This window comes from Cyprinodon tularosa, unplaced genomic scaffold, assembly GCF_016077235.1.
Source record: "Cyprinodon tularosa strain WSP-4 unplaced genomic scaffold, ASM1607723v1 ctg769, whole genome shotgun sequence".
Classification (NCBI taxonomy): Eukaryota; Metazoa; Chordata; class Actinopteri; order Cyprinodontiformes; family Cyprinodontidae; genus Cyprinodon; species Cyprinodon tularosa.
The window spans coordinates 147,448-166,813 of NW_024039528.1; the positions used below are offsets into that span (position 1 = coordinate 147,448).

The 19,366-nt window shown below is 37.6% G+C and overlaps 1 protein-coding gene across 1 annotated transcript in view; it reads right to left on the bottom strand.

Annotated features, from left to right (window-relative positions):
* Positions 1-19,366, bottom strand: part of LOC119773570 (transmembrane protein 132C-like) — a 163,361-nt gene that overhangs the window by 57,853 nt on the left and 86,142 nt on the right. The window contains exon 2 of the mRNA XM_038270575.1: positions 14,707-14,902. Coding sequence (XP_038126503.1) covers positions 14,707-14,902 — 196 coding nt within the window. The remainder of the gene's footprint in view (positions 1-14,706; positions 14,903-19,366) is intronic.

Sequence of the window (19,366 nt, forward strand, 5' to 3'; positions counted from 1 at the left end):
AATGATTATAAATTTAAAGCTACAGTGTGTTAGCCTGACGTAGTCCTACTCAATTCTAGTCAGAATATGAGTCTGATACTGCTCCATAGAGCTGTGATTATGGGGCGTGTTTCGAACAAACCAGGAAAAAAAATGCCTCTGCACTCAATTGGATAGACCTACAACCAATAAGAGCAACGGAGTGCATGACGTATGTTAAGCGAGGCATAGTTGTTGTCAACAAAAATCAAAGCGTGCAGTTGCACGCCTAGAATAAGAAGATGAGACTTGATCGCGTTTCTCTGTTCCTCTTTTAAAATTAATTAGCTGTCGATATCTTCTAGAACAGACCTAATAGCAGAATCTACTCACCCGAACTCTCCAGCGGCAGCTATTGCTGTTGTCACCCATGCGCGCTTTGGTCAGGTGGTTGATTATGTTACTGTTGATCATCCGTCCATCATCGTATAAAGCCCGCCCTGACAATTTGATTAGCCCGCCAGATGTTGTGCGAGCATACTCGCGCTACTATTGAGCAATGCCAGACCGAACTTCCCGACCTCAAACGTTGTGGGCAGGACTAAGTTCGGAATGGCACCCAGGCTAACAGTGTGTAATAATTATAGGCATTTACTGACATAGATGTTCTATATAATCTGTATGTATATTTTTAATATCACCTATGAACTGAACGCCTCAATGGCCTGGTCATTATTAAGACAGTCGATTTCAAGTGTTGGTTGTTGAGTGGACTTGCATCTTTCTCCTGCCCACGCTCCATGTTTGAGTGGTCAGATTCCCCAAAAAGGGGGATGAATCACATGAACAACAGAGGTAAGGGGAGATGGCATTCCAGAGCTCAGGCAGGAGCAGAAGGGAATCAGAGTGAGAACAGCTCCATAAACAAGGACGAGTCGGCCAGCTATGCCACCCTATGGAACTAAGGAACTACTGCAGTAAAAGGCGGCAGCTTGATGCTGCTACTGTAGCTCAGGGAGAGAGTTGAGGAGCACAGCAGTAGCTCGGAGAGGCCTGTAGGCAAACCGCACTAATGGCCCGGAAGAGGCCACAGGTGGCCCAGGCTAGCTAGAGACTAACTGTGGAGGAGACAAACGGGTGGAGAGAGGTCCAAAGGCAGGGCAGAGTGGCTGAAGCTTACTGCGAGGAGGACTGCGTGACATCAGAGGAGCCCACAAGGGAGACAGAGCAGGAAGACATGATGGCAGGCCAATGGTAAGCTTTGGAGGTTAACTGCTGAAGATGGACAGGGGGCCGCTGAGGATCAGAGGAGCGTGTGGACGAGTGAGAGGGGGAGCAGGATAAGAGAAGCAGCAGCTGGCCTGTGTCTGTGCTGGAGGTAGGACACGAAACAGTGTTTCTAGTGTGGGGGGTGGTTCATGTCTCTGTGGTCTGAGTTCTGACCGCTAGATGTCGCTAAAAAGTACACATAGTGCTTTAAACCAAACTATGTAATAAACCAAATTATGAATTAAATACGAGAAATATATGTATTGCTGTGCTCATATTATTATTTATTCAATAACTGAGGAGCAAAAAAAGGTTTTCAATTAAAATGTCTTTTTCTTTTATCGATATAGATTTAGATGTAAATGTACTTATGTCATAATCGCAGCCCCGGTAGGTGATCTGATTACTTACTTCATTCACCTGCCGTTCCCTCCTCACTCTCTAATTAACATTCATCTTATATACCTGCGCCCTCTGGTGTATAATCGTTTTTTTCTTTGTGTTATGTATTTGTGTCAGTTGTTCATGTTGGATTTCGAGTTTTAGTTAAAGGTACACTATGCAACCGGTGTTGATTTTCCAGCGAGGCTCCCCCCAGAGGGCGAAAGTAAAAGTGCACTGTCGTAAATATGCTCAGCTGTTCTCCTGGTTTCTCCGTCAAGCCAGGCGCGGTTGTTTTGAGCCTAGAAGCGAATGACTAATGCTGCGTTCACACTGGACGTAGCTGGCGCGACAGAAGCAGCGAGTTTACATGCAAAGTCAATGGTTGACGCGCGTCAAGGCGCAGCAAAAGGTCCAGCGGCGCGTTTTGAGCACCAGGCGCAGCACGTCTGAGCAGCTGAAGCAGCGCATCGGGCGCGTTTAACGCAGGGAGAGAGACACAGCGCTGATGATCACTCCTCTTAAACAGTGTATTGACGCCTAAATTAACTTAAAATGCAGAAATCTGCCGGCAGAATATGCAGTTTGGATTATTTAGATGAAAAACACCTATCAGCTGCCGCGGTGAACCGCTGCTGATGAAGGGATCCATACTGTCGGCGCATCCCTGGTATGTGGGGGTCTGAGCGGCTCCGACAGAAAAAATATTGAAGGCAGGATAATAATCTGAATGAACTGACTGCACTGATTACGTTTTCAGGTGTATTTTCTCACTTAAACACATATTAAAACTATTTTATTCCCACTGATCACAGCAAATATAGCTGCAAGGCAGAGAAAGGTTAGTGAAGCTCCGCCCAATGCGCCTCAGACACACTTTTGCACCGCGCAGCCAGAGCAGCAAAGCTGCTTCAGCCGCGCGTCAGAACAAACTGGTACAAGTGGCAAAAATGAAGCAGCAGACGTGCTTTTGCTGCGTGAACGTAGCATTACTGCACAAAGATTGCCACTGTGCTAGCAACGAGCATGCTTTTAACTGGGGGGTGTAGCAGTTCTCGCCGTAAAGCAAGACTGACTCTCACGAGACTTCTGAGCCTGTGGGTGCGGGTCGGTGCTCCTGCAGTTGCAAGTGCAGTATTTCCCCCACAGACCACCAGGGCGGCCGAGAATACCTTTGTTCAACCTGAAATGACTCATTTAATCATCCATAACGTTATGGAACACATTAATTAACTGAAAAATGTTGCATAGTGTGCCTTTAAGTTTGTGGTTCATGTCTTGACTCTTGGAGGCCAGTGAATTGAGAGGGTTTGGTGTTTGTCTCCTGTCTACTGATTGTGTGATGCGTATGCTATGCTGAGCCCTCAGGGTTTTGGCTCGGAACGTCAGGGAGACCAGCTTTAATTCCCGTAATCCTGACTCTAAAGTGGAGTACAGTTTAAATCTTGGCATTTATCCTAGTACCAAGTCTTGTCTGTTTTCCTTACAACCACTGAGTCTGCCTGTCTCCATCTGAGTGTGTTTGTCTGAGCTTGCTGCTGGATTCATGGAACTCTGAACCTGTCTGAATGCTCTGAGGATTCCTGGAACACTAGAACTATCATGTCTGATCTGTTTTCCCAGAACTGGATCGGTCTCCTGACTGCTCACTGGAGTTGCTGCATTGGTACACTCTGGACGGCTCAGCGCCGCTTCTCTTTGGCAGGGCATCGGCTGATACTGCCTTTGATGAAAGGATAGACTGAACTGTCAAACCAGGTACAGTATGTGACTCACATGGTTTATCATCTTGTGTCAGATTATAAAGATCACTTACCTGTGTTTGTCCCACATCCAGAGTGCCAGTGATGAGTGATGCTCTGCCTGTATGCAGCCGCTGCAGGTCCGCTAATCCACATCCACCAACATTTCTGATCTGTTTTGTTTTATTATTTTTGTCATTAAATGTTCTAAAAAATTCCTACTGTCTGATTCGCCTTGATTACTGGGTCCATCTGCCCTGTTTTATAACACATAAATTGGAATCAATTAATTACCCACCCTGTGTTTAACTCAATTAAACTTTTTTTGTTACATCCCACCACTAGTTTTCAGCAAATGGCTACATGAAAGTGTCTGATTTGATTACTAAATTAGCTGACAATTATTTTGATAACATTAATTATGATTAATTAATCAAGAGTAATCGTATTCATTCTGATTAAAGTTATCTTTTTTTAATCTACTTATTTTGTAAATAAAGTTAATTCAAATATAATCAGGAGGTTATAAAGACACTACAATGTAAATTAGTTCAAAGTGATAGGGGTTCCTGGATGAAGATTTTTTAAAACTCTATTGACTTTTCTTATATTTTAAAACTTTTTTAGAAGACTGTTATACAGTTAATCTAAATGAAGCTGGGCTAAATTATGTTCTTTTGACTGTTTTGCATAGTAGAAAAGAATATAAAGATGATGTCAGTTCCTTATTATCCAATTTGTCCGCTGTATTTCTAGAGACAACAGTGCTTTTTTTAGCCTCTTTGCCTCCGCGACCAATTTCAGACCATCTCTGCCTGATCTAGCTGCCTGTCGGACATGAGTCTAATTGGAGCTCCCAAATGAAGTACTAATACGTCCATGGGGTATCCAGCACTCAATCACCCCATTGCTAGGTCTATTAGTACACAACTAACCTACTGTTTGTCCTTCCATTACTAATACAAGCCGGGCAAGTTAAGATTAGCATTTTTTAATACAGAATGCAAGTAATTAGTAGTACAACTTTTATGCAGCACGTTCAAGAATAAAATGCTGCTTAAAACATTGCACTATGTGCTGTATATGCATTACAGCATAACATGTACACTATAGAGTGTATAGAGTGCATACATTTTTCGGAATTTGTATATTATTGCTGTTCAGTCTTGTTTAGGAGCCTCTATTTGTCATGTCCATTCTGAGGTGTAGAAAAATGTATCCTTTTGTGAAGCTTAATTAACTGTAATGAACAGCCTCTAGCCAGAGTAATAAGTTCTCTTAATATTTTTTTTTTTATTCAATATTCTTAAACAACTAAAATGAATGCTGTTTTTGGAAATCATGTGAAAACAAAGAAGAAAACAAAGAAGAAAAGATTATGAAGCAGATTCTTTAAGATTCTGGCCTTTGTAATTCACCCTAAGCAACTTTATAACCTTATAAATCAGGTCTGTAAAGGCCTCTGAGATTTTTAGGGGAACTTTTACATAGAAACAACCTAATGTGTCAGGGTTCTGCCCTCTGCTTGGGTTTATTTTTAGTTTCTTTGTGTGCTGTGTCATTGTAGTATATTTCTACCAGTGCTGAGTTCTGTAGTTACCCTCTGTTGCCCTCTTGTGCTTGTTTTCTTTCCCATTGGCTTCCTCCTAGTTGGTCTTGCCCACACCTGCTTCTAATCTGCTGGTTCAGTATCCCAACATATAAACCACCTCTGCACTCACTCAGTGCAGGTTTGTTGTGTGGTTGCTTCCTCATCTCTGGTTTTCCTTGACGTTTTGGTTTTTGGTTCTTTGTATTTTTGATGTTACCTCAGTTGCCACAGTAAATTTGAAAGACTCACCTCTGCCTCCTGGTCTCTGCATTTTGGGTCCACCACCCAACGTGACATAATGAAGCAAAGATGATCCCATTTGTTGGCTAATGTTTCCTGACTAGGGTGAAAAGGCACCCAGTTTTGGGACTAGTATTTGTCCTCCTTTATGAGGCACAAAGCTTGAAGAGTAGGTATTTCTTCCATTTTTGCTGGGCTCAGCACAATATCAAATCATAGATTGTAAAGAAAATCTATTGATTATGTCAGATAAATAACTGCTTGTTATTGGTTAAAAAAGTATACAAGGATTAGAGTGCCGTCAAAGAACATTTAAAAAAAAGACGCAAGACCACATTTAACTCTAAATGGACAGAAGAGTGTAAATTTATGACGAAAAGTAGTTAAGACTCATTCCCTGTCTGCCGCACACTTTGTGGATGTGATGGGACGTAAGCAGTCAAAGAAAGCTGCAATTGAACGGCATGTTTTCTTCAATCTTGAAAACTAAGTCCAGTGGGTTGATTTTAATTTTCCTTTTTGGAATATATACCTAGTAGCACTGCATTTTTATTTATGGGTGTTAGTAATAAAACGGACAGAAAAAGATGCGTGTTACAGTTCTCTGTTTTCAACCTAAAGATGATCAATGCTCCTCCGCTACTCGCTGGCTGCTACACCTTGACAAATTTTGGGGTACAAACATTTAAGAAAGCATATAACCTTATTCAGATCAGCATGCTAAAACAAAACAAAAAATCATTGTACCTGAAAGAGGACTAGTACAAAACCGGGTTATCTATCATGAGTTGCCTCATAAAAAAGAATTTCACCAAAATGCGCATTAATGCTAACTTAGAAGAACTTTTGTAAATTAATAAAATAAGAAAGCACAGAGAGATAAAGGAGATCGTGAGACATAAATAGATGGAGAAAGCTGGAGGGGAAGAAATGAAGAGTCAAAGCGTGTAAAAAAGAGGCAAAGTAGTAGAAAATCAAATGGGGATAAGGCACAAAATGTCATAACGCAGGCCTGGTGTTTCTCTTTCTCTCTTCTCTGCAGGGCTTGACGGGCAGGTGCGGTTCATCTCTGTTAATTGGGAGCCTACATAAGGAGCTGGGACCAGGAGGAGGGCGTCAGTTCTTTCTCGCTACCAGCGTGGTATATGACCTACCAACTTGCTTCTAGATATTTCTTAGCCAGCACTAATGCAGTGTCCCTGTCTTTTCCCTCCTAGTTCACCATCTAAGCCAACTGAACCTCCAAGTCTGGACCTTCCTTGTCTGTTGGATCTCGCAGGACAGTCTGCCACAGCCCTCCTCCAGAAGCCCGCCTACCTGTCCACCCTCCTACACAATATCACCAGAAAGAGACCCAGGACACCATCCTTCCAAGCCTAAGACAACCTCAAACCCCGTGAGTTCAGCGTTCTCCACCTTCCCACCTCCTCTGACCAGTTATTCACCATCACCCTAATCTTTTCCCTAAGCAGAACCCAGGAAGATCCTGCCAGACACTGTTTCCTGTTCACTATTAAATAAAGCTCTTCCTTAACCTAACTGACTGTCTCCGTGTTTGTCCTGATTCAGAGTCGTTCTTCTCTAAATATGACACAAAATAAGACTGTAGTTTTGAAGAAGTGAAAGTTGAAGGAATTAAAGAAAAACACACACACACACATACCCACAAGAGTTCAGAAGATTTGTGGGATCGTACTGTACACCAGGATTGCATACATTTCTATACTAACATTTATGTGCAGAGTAAAATGTTATTTGGCTCGGTATAATCATCCGCCTTGACTGATTGGCTCATTGTATCATTAAAAAAAAGATGATTTTTATTTGAAAATGTAAGATAATGTTAACATTTTAGTTTAGCAAAACCATGGAACATCTGTGAAGAGGGCAAATAGCTTTTCCTATGTTGCTGAATCTTTAAAAATAACATCGTAGGAAAATTTTTTGTCTCTTCAAGAAGGTACTCTGATTTAAAAAAAAAAAAAACATACAAAATAGTGAATATATTTTCACCTGTATAAATATAACGTATTACAAGGAATGTTTGTGTTTTGCTATTGGATGGTGCTGTTCATTGCCCTCTTGTGATTTAACTTAGATCATTTTGTAATCCCTTTACCGCCTTTCAAATATTGATTTCTGTATATAATGATTAGTTTGCTTTTGTTTTCTGTGAGTTTAATAAATCCTACTTCTTCTTTCCATACTTTTCTCCTTTTTTTCCACTCTTTTTATCCCTCTTCCTTTTTCAACTTTATTACTATTGCCAATTTATTTATTTATTTGGTATCTGGTGGTTTAATAGCGGGTCTGAAATAGCTTTAGCCATAATTCAGAGTTGGGAGTCAGGCAATATGCTCCTCTCCTCTTTTACATTGCACTGCACCTCTAACTGCTCTGATACTGCTGCTTTAGTGGTCCATAAAGAACCTGTTGTCAGACTGAGCATTTCCCAAAAGGGATTATGTAACTAAGTAGGAAGGAGGTATGGAGTATGAAGTATGAAGGTTTTTGTTTCAGCTTTAGATTTGGTTCAAGATGAAAAAAAAAAAAAATAGATTCATTCAGTCATGGTAAAATTGACAGCTTTTACACCCTTTGTTTCTCATTTTCTTTGGACCTGCATGAATGTATGGTTTTCCTTACATAAATCTAAGATTTTCCACATTACTGTATTTTACAGCAGGAAATTAAATTGTTTTCACGCCTGCCTCTCAAAGAAGCAGTTCTGATTAAGCAATACAAAAAACCTTAAACCTGAACATGAATGACCCTTGTTTTTGTTGGTTCTGTATGTTTGACTGCTTACTAGTCTGACTAAAAAGCCTGAATGCATTAATTAAGGATAGCAGCATTACAATTGAAAAAAAAAAAATGCTAAAATGCTTCTTTGTTTTCTTAACATTCATTGGAAAGGCCTTATGAAAATAAAGCTTTAATTAGGAGATGAGTTGCTCAACTTTTTTAGTTTCTTATATTTTCTTATCAAGATGTAAACATGTTCTGCTAAGTGTATTGTTTGTGTCTTTTTTCTTTTTTTATAAAACCCTAATTATCTCACTTTTTTTGGATTTCCAAATTTATGCTTCTATTACTTTAAACCAAAGTAAATTTGAGTACCGTCTGATAAAGTTCAAGTATTCCAGTGGGCTTTAACAGATATTAGTTTCAGTTCATTCATTTATCCAAGAATATTTTCAGAGTTCTTACAAATCAAAAATGATATTTTTATTTGTATTTTTCTGTCAGGAGAAACTAGAAATATTTAATGTTAGATTATGTATAATATCACAACATCAGGGATTTAAGAATATATGGGACAGTGACGATATAACATTTTTTTTTATTATTCCAACAATAATTTGAAGAAAAGAAAGAACTTGTGAGTAAAGCTGCCAACTTTGACATTATTGTTGATATTTCTGACAATGTATTTTTCAATGCGGAATAAAACTGGATTTATTAAATTTGTTAATCATCGATTTGTTGCGATTCCTTGTATATAATACATTTATATGCAGCTTCTTCCTGCTCTTTAAGTAAACTAGCATTTCTAAAAGACAAACACACCTAAATAAAGATGTGAAGACCAAAAATTAAGGAAATAAGACAAAGAAAAGCAATAGATGGAAGATGCTATGTCTTCTAAAGCTATAAATGAGTTGAAGAACCATAAGTACCAATGTAAAATGATGGCTCATTAACAGACATTCATTTTTAGTTTGCTTTTTCACACTGACTAACCTCTTGTTACACTTAACCAATCCATGGATGACATTAGGAAGCCACTCAGCATCACTGCTCTGCTAAGCTGTCTGTACAGTACATGCTCTCACACACACAGGCATCTTAACAAAAAGAAAAAAGATAAACAATTGATGTTCTAATTAAGAATTAATTGCATAGTTAACCCGCAGAGAATGGTGAAACTCTGTGGAGAAACAAATGGGGATAAAGACATAGGGTGAAGATGGAACAAGGGCGTGATGACCTTAGGGAAGACATAGGAGGAAACTGCAAAGTGCTTTATATTGAAAACAAAAATCTGGGAGGATTCTAAACTACTGGAATGCCACAAAGTCATGCAATCACTGTCATCCACACTGAAGACAATGCAAAGATAAAAAAGGTATTTTTACTTCCATATTGTTTACTGGAACAACATTAAGGACCTTTAGGATTGCTTTTTATCTGAAAAATTTTAATTTCTTCATGTCTTGCTATTTAGTGGCTTCAACTCTGATAGCAAAGACATCTTGGATTGACAAAGCAGTAGATTGTTAAAAAAAAGATTTTATATTATGAATGGCACTAAACTGACATGAACATAACATGATAGGCATTTATTTTGATTGTGCTTTTAAGAGAAAATTACTGCTAAAATTGCATCAGAATTCTTTTTGAGTGAAGAACCAATTGACTTCACTAATCCTCCCCGTGTTGAATTCAGTCAGTTTATTATATCCAGTCCATTAATGTCTGTGTTTCTCTCTCCTTGGTTCTCTCCCATCCTCCCCTTTCATCCCTCCCCAACAACTCTCCCTCCTCAGCCCTCATCTCGAGATGAAACCAATTTTTTAGGCCCCACAGGAGACAAATTACTCCTAATAATCCCTCGTTTCGTGGAGAGGGATTCTTTCGTCCGGGCTCCGCCAAGAGACCAGAGCCTTAATGGATATATGGAATTAGGAGGAAAATGTTGCCGATGGATCAGTGATGACAGACAGAATTCTGATTCTCATTTTTGCTTCAAAAAAAAAAGAAAGCCCCTCTCTAATACATCAGCCCTCTTGATAAGCTGACTCTGACATGTGAGGTGGTAGTTGACAACTGATATGTATTTAAATCACATAAACAGCTGAAGAACAAATAATGTTTCAAAGCCAGAATACAAAGTCTCTGATGCAATTATGTGTGACGCAAAGCATTCAGGTAATTTAAACAGCTGTGAGCAAGATTCCATACTTTACTATAGCTGTATTTCAGATGTTTCCCAAATTGTAATCCTCTGATGTGAAATTGGCTAAACTGAGAGATGTAAAACTGTTTGAAAGCTTTCACATCTAACTCGCTTTGAAGTTACACCTCTAGCTCTTAATTCTATTCCTTCACTCTTCCTCCTCCCAAAGACCTAGAGAAAAATGAAGCTTTCATCTAGGCGACCTATCAAATGACCCCTCTCGGTGACAGACACCTTAAACAACCAACCAATAATAAACACCTGGTCAGGCAGCTCAGGTAAACAAATCAGGAAGCCCAAATGGCTCATAATAACAGCCATTTTGATGCTTTTACTGAAGGGGAAAGGCAAGAGATAGATGAAGGGAGAGGAAGTAAAATTGGATGTGTAGATATTTGTATACAAAGATAGGTGCGACTCTTCTTATATTTATGTTGAAGGAGAAACAGTCTTTACGTTTTTTTAAGACTGTAGTAATGGTCTGCATGGAAGTTTTTATCAGCCTAATTTTAAAGCCATATTTGCATTATTGGTGTTATGTTTTCCCGTGAATATAGCAAATTATGGATTTTAAATAAATTAGCTAAAATATTAATAAGAAACATCTAGTTCTTCTTTGGTCATATTGATATGTTCAGATCTAAGTGCTACTATTTTCACAGTATCTTACTAACCTGAAAGGTATGGGGTGTATTTATATTCAGCTCCAATGAGATATTATGATGTTTTCAGAGCAGTTACAGCTTTGTATCATTAAGAATATTAAAAACATTTCATTGCTTCACAAAAGAAATCTCTCTACAGCATAATTCTGCCAACACCTTAATTAAAGGTGGTGGTAGTGGTAGCTTTGCATGACCAGTAACGTTTTCTATGTAGTTCTTTGTTGTTTTACCAAAGCATTGTCTCTTTTACAGGTCATGCTCCCAACATGGATCGTTGCAAATTTTAAAAAGGACTTTTAAGCTATCCCATACATTGGTTCTTGTTGCCAAAAGGTCAGATTTGTGAGGGGCACAACTAAATGTTTTCCTGCTTGATCGATCGTCCCACCTAAGCTGTAGATCTCTGCAATATCTCAAGAGTTACCATTGGCCTCTGAGCTGCTTTTCTGATTGATGCTCTCCTTGCCTGGCCTACAAATTTACAAGGAAAGCCATCTTTTATTGTGTTCGAAGTACTGAAAATTAGCACTTACTGTATTTTTCTCTAATGAGGGCAATTTGGTAAACAGCTTTTGGCAAACAGCAATTGTCAGCTGACCACAGCATAATGTTTCAAATTGTGCCATCATCTGTTTACTGCCTCACAATCAAGCCATTCTCCATGAGATGTTAAAAGCGTGGAATATTATTTTAGAACCTAACTGTGCTTTCATCTTCTTCACACCTCTATCCCTGACCTTTCTTTTGGTGTCATGATTGAATGTGTTCTATCACAATAACTTGAAGGCATTCAGGTAAATGCGTATTTATAAAGATAGATTTGTACATAGATGGACTCTTTACTAATTAATTCAATTCTGAACAAAGTTGGTTGGACTATATTTTATTAATCAAATTAAAGTAGTATATGTAATTCAAATTAGTACTTCACTACTATAATTTCAACTATTATACAAGAACTGAATACAATGTGCCTTAGAAGGAATTTGTTATTTGAAAAAATTTGAAATTTGTTTTCGTAATCTTAAACAGTCTTTTTAAGGTGGACCTACTAAATGCCATTTTCATGGGTGATCCTGTAATTTTGTTATCCATGTTTGGTTTCTACCAGAAGCTTAAAGGTGTCTGACCAGCCTTTGTTTGGGAAAATCGTAGTTCTCACCCTTTGGTTGCTTTAGTAGTTGTGTTAAAAAGCACACAAAATTGCTCATGGTGATGAAAAATATTTGTCTTTATCCAAGTGCATATGGAACAAATACTCTGGCATCTTACAGTTTGTCTAAACAGCATTTCATGTCTTTCCATGATAACTTTTGCAATTGTGGCATTTCCACACATTAAGCAATTTAAAATCACAGGTGAATGGGTTTGTTTGGACGATAAGTAGCTTAAGAAATGAGCCGAGCCATCATTCTCCTCCATCAGAACCAGGGGGCAATTTGAGGTTTTGTCAGAGATCCCTTGTTAACAGTGACAAAGCATTATCTAATAATGTGAAGTTGGTTGTATAGTCGTGTTAGTCAGCTGTTTCATAAAAAAAAAGCCACCCAGAACCAAAAATCTAGTTTTTATGCTCTGCTAATGGAGAAAAAACTCCCAGAAAACTGTATATGTGTTGAAATCATCAGTTACTTTAAATGCAGATTAAAAACTATTTAATAAGTGTGGCCTTTGCAGGTGCTATCTAAAAATCATTGGTTTATGCTGTTGCATCAACTTCTTTTCATTTTATTATCAGTATATCTTCCTACATACCTTTCCCTGTGTTTTTTCTCATTATTTACAGCATCTTAAACTATCTTGCAACTAAAGCATGCAATATGTTTGAGTGGTGGCCTAGTGGTTAAGACATAGAGCAGGCATCCCCAAACTCGGTCCTCGAGGGCCGCTGTCCTGCAGGTTTTAGAGGTTTCCTTGCTCCAGCACAGCTGATTTTAATTGAAAGCTGATTAACAGGCTTCAGCTCTACTGCAATAATGAAAATCAGCTGTGCTAAAGCAGGGAAACCTCTAAAACCTGCAGGACGGCGGCCCCCGAGGACCGAGTTTGGGGATGCCTGACATAGAGCTTGGAATCCTGAGGTTCTGAGTTCGAGCCCCACTCCCACTGATTGCCGCTCTGGCTCTCTGAGCAAGACCCTTAACCCCACACTGCTCCCCGGGCGCCCCACGATGGCAGCCCACGGCTCTCAGGTACAATTATACAAATACTTCTTGCCTTTCAGTCTACTTTTGAAAAAAAAAAAGACCTGCTAGTTTTCCATAATATATATGTATATATATTTTTTTTTACGTTTGTATAATTAGTCATTACATTATTGGTGTAAAGATGTTTTATGAGTAATTTCTGCTGTTTCATTTTGTAATGATGGTTTCCTATCTGCTAGTTTCAGAGAGCAAAAAGAGAAAAATAAGAGGCAACCCCAGGCAAAATTGGATTTTGTCACTGGGGCTTTGCTGTTTGAGGGAGGGCTATCAGACAAGATTAGCCCTACCTTGGTGGTAATGGAACTATGAGCATTTTGAAAAAACCTTCTATCTAAATTTAGCCTTTAGACTTCAGTTTGCTTATAGTTTGATTTGAGTTTGTCGAATACCTGATTGAACCTGATAGAAAGTAATACATAATAAAGATGTCTCAAGCAATAATATGTTTAACAGAGTATATTGCATTGAACCGCAAATAAAATGGAGTTTATGAATAATTTTTCATACAGAAAAATTTATATAAAAATGAAGACATATCGCCCATGAAAATAAATCAATATAAGTAAAGATTGTATTTTTCAAATAAGGCTTGGGGAGTTTAAACAAGCTTGTAGATAAAACTCCATAATCCAACAGATTTCAGTTGATTCAAACGGTTACAATTGGCATATTTTCACAACCTTACACTTATCTTAGCTTCTACATTCACCCAGACATTTCGTTCGACACAGTTTAAAAATTTGGACTGTTATTATATTTTTTAATTAAATGGGCAGACAACTTAAAAAAAAAGGTCTCCGTCAACTATGTTAATCATCTCGTCATCATGGTTAAACCATTAATTGCTTTCTCAAATAACAAGATTATTATCTAGTTATCATAAGAAAACTGGTAATGTTTTCTCGAGATAACGAGATGATTAACCTGTATGAGAAATGAATAAGGCTGGCCAACAGCCAAGGATTCCCAGTCCATCCATGCCTGTGGTGAAAATTTAATCTGGACTCATTTTGGGGTGAATGCATCTTCTACCTGTTAGAGGCATAAAACCGGAGCCATTTAGAAAACACTCGGTGACAGAATACCGGACTTAAGGCATAGGTCTAATTGCTTATGAATCAGAAGTGGAAGCAAACCAACAATGTCGTCTCATTACCTAAAAGTTAAACAAAGGATTATTTACATTATTACACACAGACTATCATGACTTATACTTGTTAATCTCTCCAGCTGTTGTATTGAAGGATGTAGTCAGTTTTAACGCACACTAATAATCTTCTTATCACGTGAAAACGGCTTATATTATCTGTAGATAATGAGAAAATTAACTCGTTTTCTTGAGAAAACCACCGTAAAAAAAAAAAGTATCAGAGGGAAATGACAATTCTCGGCTTCCGTAGAGTAAAAGTTTGTGTGTTTTTATAACTACAGTTTATTTCAAAACCCTGCACGGTCTGAAACCTGTTGCATGAGAGAGTCTTTGAGCAAAAAGAGGAGGATGTAAACAAAGTGACCTTTAATCTGTGGTTACCATGAGGAAATGCTACAGACTAGAGTTGTCAACACAAAGGTTAGAAGGAAGAGTGAGAAAGAGATGATAAATGGAATATATGCAGGCATGAAAAAAAAAATGTGCAGCTGTGATCATAGATCTGCATATGTTCTCATTGGGGGGGTGGGGGGGTTAACTTACCTCTGCCAGAGGAACAATGCCCTGGATGTCAGCATTGCTAATGTACAGGTGGGAGACTTTCTCTGTTTGCTTCGAAGCTGTCTGTGTGTTAGCAGGGTATTCCACAGTCCAGTGTAGAGTCTGGGTTGGCACCAGATTAATCACGTTATCAACCTCAAATTCCAGCTGCATTACTTCATATGAAGGACTTGCCAATCTATAAAGACAGAGAGAAAATACCCATTATTCAACATGTTTTTCTGTAGACTAATTTTGTCAGGGAAAAGGTTTTGCTTTTTGGTTGGTACTAAGCAGTAAAATCTAACTGCATCATAAAAAACTTGGAAAACCTACAGCAGTCTAAAGTTAGGCATGGTGGTGGCTCATTCTCGGAACTCAAAAAGGATTTTGCAGTAAGTCAAAATGTCATCATGAGGGACCTGCTTAAGGAATGAGCAGAAAGGAAGAGGTGTGTCCTCTAGAGCAGTGTTTCTGTTTCTGTACTTCTGTACCCCTTTAGGCATTTTTTTGCATTCCCTCAGCCAAAAGTATTGATCATTGTCCCAAAGTGGAATGTGCAATAACTGACTATAAAGACTATTTTACTTAATCTTTTAATTTGAGCATTTAATTCTTATGAGTTTATGCTTTCCATCTCACATAAAGAACAACATTAATATGTTGCCTGGAAGTCAGTAAAGAATTGAAATAATTACAAAAAAACTCAGACTCATAAATCTGCCTTTATAAGACCAGTGACTATCTCATAATCACATTTAAACTTGAGGAATTTGTAACAAAATATAGAACAAAAATTTAAGTCAGACTGCCTTAAATAGATTTATTGTGTTTTCAATAAGACACCTGAGCTGCTTTGATAGCTCCGTGTGAAAAACAGCTGATACCAGGCTGTTTGGTTTGGATTTCTGTCAAAGCTCAAGATTAACTCAAACATATAAGAAAAACTTACTATATTTTAAAGAACCCCTTGCAATGCACTTGCAGACCACTAGGGGTATCCGTACCCCGTTTGGGAAACATTGCTCTAGAGAGCTGCATAATGCTATGAGTGATACCCTGGAAATATTTTTAAACCTGTTTAATGCTCTTTGATGACATTTTGCAAGGTGCGGTACGTCATAAATGTGCAGTGTAACTGTAAAATTTCTGTGTTTAGTATTTACCCTGAATCAAAGCAATACCAGGCATTGTTATCCTATGGAGCACGACAACTTAGACTTAGACAGATTTTATTTGTAATTTTGATTACACAAGTATAAAACAAAAGTGCAGCCCTATAAAAAAAAAGTTTTAAACATTTTTTATAAAATGACAAGCGCCATAGGCTAATAAAAATGAAACTGGTGGAAATATCAATGCAAACGCTTTATGAAACTGCAGACTCAGTTTTGCAATCTGTGCATTTGGTTTACCCAGTGACATCTGTCACTTTTTTATGTCAGTATAATGTAAATAAAATAAAATTGAAGCTGTCAACTGTGTTAATTAAAACTGCTTTAAGTTTTATATAGCAAAATATCCACTAAATTTATAGCACGTGTCAGCAACACAACCGAAATATTTATAGATGTAAATAATCTGTGTGCATAGGATTCCAAAATGGAGAGGATATCATTTAGTAAAGCATAAGCACAGATTTCCAGTGGCTTTTTTTTGTGTGTGTGTTTTTTTTTTTATCAACCCACTGACACTTGCCATGCTCTGTATTATTCAGTTGTGTTTCAGAAAACCAAAAATTATGCTGTCGCTGTTATTCTTTGAGTACTCTGTAAAGGGATTTCTAGTTGCTTTTACATTCTATCTCACATAGCTGCTCTTGGGATGGTGAATCCTGAAAATTATGTTAAAATGCTACTTGTACATATTTTATTTATCCTCAAACTGCTGAAAAATACATAAAAGAAAGTCAAAGTTAAGACTCTATCACAAATGCTCTATCTGTGTGAAATACCTTGTATTTCCTGAATGAAAGTATTTCAAAATGATATTTAATGGCATATCTGAAGCAACATTATACATTCAAAGTCCAAGACCGATTCTTCTGAGACCAAGATCGAGACCAGACCTTCCCAGAACAAGACTGAGGCTGAAAGTTTAGATTTGACAATAATTCAGGACCAGATTTTTGTACATCACAAAATGCTAAAATTAATGGAATAGTGGTTATTTAATCAATCAAAATTACTTATTTCTATTAAACGAATAATTGTCATAATGAACTGAAATCAAAGTTAATAAATACAAGAACTCAGAGATACACATTATCTAAACTTAATTAGTTGGTTCACATTGCGCAAAAGCTACTGTTTTAGAAACAGTGAAAATAAATCAATTTTTCTCATCTTTGTCAGACCAAGGCTGGTTTCGAGACCCTTATCCCTGGTAGAGACCTTTAAAAAGAAGCATAAAAAGACTCAGCATTGACAGAAAAACATCTTTTAAAGCCCAAATATTTACAAAATCTGTAAATGTTTGTTGGTTATGTAATTGTTAAATATTTAGTTGTTTTTTTTGTTTTTTGTTTTCAGAAACTATCCAACAAATAATTTCCAAGAATTATATTTTTTCTTATTATTTTCCTTACTGCAGATTTTAACATCCTAAAAAAACAAAAGTACTGATCTATGTTTAACACAATAGAAAGGAAATATGAATTACAGACCTCTGGAACAGTTTACTTAACATTTTAAAAGATTTGTTAAGCAAAACATTTAATAAACAGATGTTGTAGTGTTTCCTCCTAAAAGCATGAAGCACAGTTCTTCTCAGTATCGGGATTGAAGTATGCCAAATAACAGTTCGTAGCCATTGCCTCTTAGGGATGCGCTGGCGTCAACAAACCTCCATGCTTAAATAATAAAAAGTATTTTCTTTTTGTTCCTGAAACAGGGGTTCAAAGAGACAATAAAGCTTCCCTTTACTGTGCCACAAATTATAATTAGGAGAAAAAATCAAGGAAGGAAACAAACTCGGGCAATTGCACAGATAGATCAGGGTGTGAGGCACAAATATCCTTATTCAATTTAAGGAACATTTTTTGAGACTATGTTTAACAGTTCATTGAGCCGCGCATAAGAGGTCTTCATGAGGGCATGTTTTACACAGCCAGCCTCCTTCAGCTTAGGTTCCATGTCAACACAACAAAGGATTCGAGGTGACAATAAACTAATTATATGCTTCTTAAACAGCCACATTAATGGTGTAGCACCTGTATTTCTTTTCAAAAACCTTTTGTGCATTCATAGCAGACCAGAAAGGAATGTTATTCCAATCACATCTAAATCTTGCAAGTGAAGCAAGAAAAGGTGTTTATCATAGCCAAGGTGACCGGCTTTCCTCAGAAGCACATATGTAGTGTCCAACCAAGGCAGTCTGAAACTGGAGAAGCAGCCTGTGAGCCATTTGTAGCCTGAAAGCTGTTACTCATTCAGAGATGTCAATGAGTCCCTCATCCAATGGCAGATATAGAGCAGCAGTTCTCAGCCAGTCCTGCCCTGACTAGAAGAAATCAACAATGGTCCTTTAAATTTTATCCATAATGCTCCACGGTGGGTACATTCAATTTTAGGCCAGCTGGCTGAGATGACCAGCATATTTACCTGCAGGGGTCGTATATAAAGCTTGTGTACGCATAACATGGGGCCTGAAAATTACGTATGTTGACTTACAGTACAAACTTGGTGATAAAATGCATGGTTCTTCCCATCAACTCTGACCCCTCCGTATGGGGAACACGCATTTTGGAGATACTGACTGTGGTGGGGGACTGAAGGCAGATTGCATCATAATTCCTTTCGGACATTTGATTTACTTTCATACTGTATGAAACTTTAATTGTAGATCTAATACACTGCAAAAACAATCCAGAAATAAGTAAAAAATGGCTTAAATTAAGTATATTTAGCCTTAATTTGAGCAGGTAAATAAGATGATTTGCCAATGGAATGAGTATTTTCACTCTTAAAATAAGATAGTTAGATAATATTTACTTGAAATAAGACGATAAAATAGTTTTTTCTTATTTTAAAAGGAAATTGTCTTGTTCCATTGGCAAAGTGTCTTACTTATCTCCTCAAATCAAGGAAAAACACACTTATTTTAAGAAAAAATAACTTATTGAGATTTATATTTTTTGCAGTGAATTGGATTGCTGGCACTGCTGAGCCAGCGTACATATGGCACGAATAGAAAAAGATTAATAAGCAGCTTAAATTCAAATCGAAATCTGCCAAATATTTAAATATTTTTTTTCACCATAACAATGGTCTCCCTAATAACCAGCAGGGCGAAACGTGCCATAGATCACTGTTTAAATGTAACAAGGTGTGATAAATTCACACTGTTTTTCTGCCACTTTAGTGAAATAAGCTCAAGAATTTTTTTTTTTTTTGCAAATAGGGTATTGATGAGCAAAACAAAAGGTTCATTTTTTATTCAAACATAGTTTTTCCACAGTTTTTGGTTTTAATCGGGTTGAAGTTATGTGTTCATCCAAACTTTTGGCTAAACCAACCAATCTAACTTAGCAGTGTTTTTAGCCAATCTATATTTGTACAAGGGCAAACCTATACAAAGTACATAAGCCAAAATACTACATAGGAAAATAAGTAAGTAATGTTTATTAATATAGCACCTTTCGCAGACATAGAGGTCACAAAGT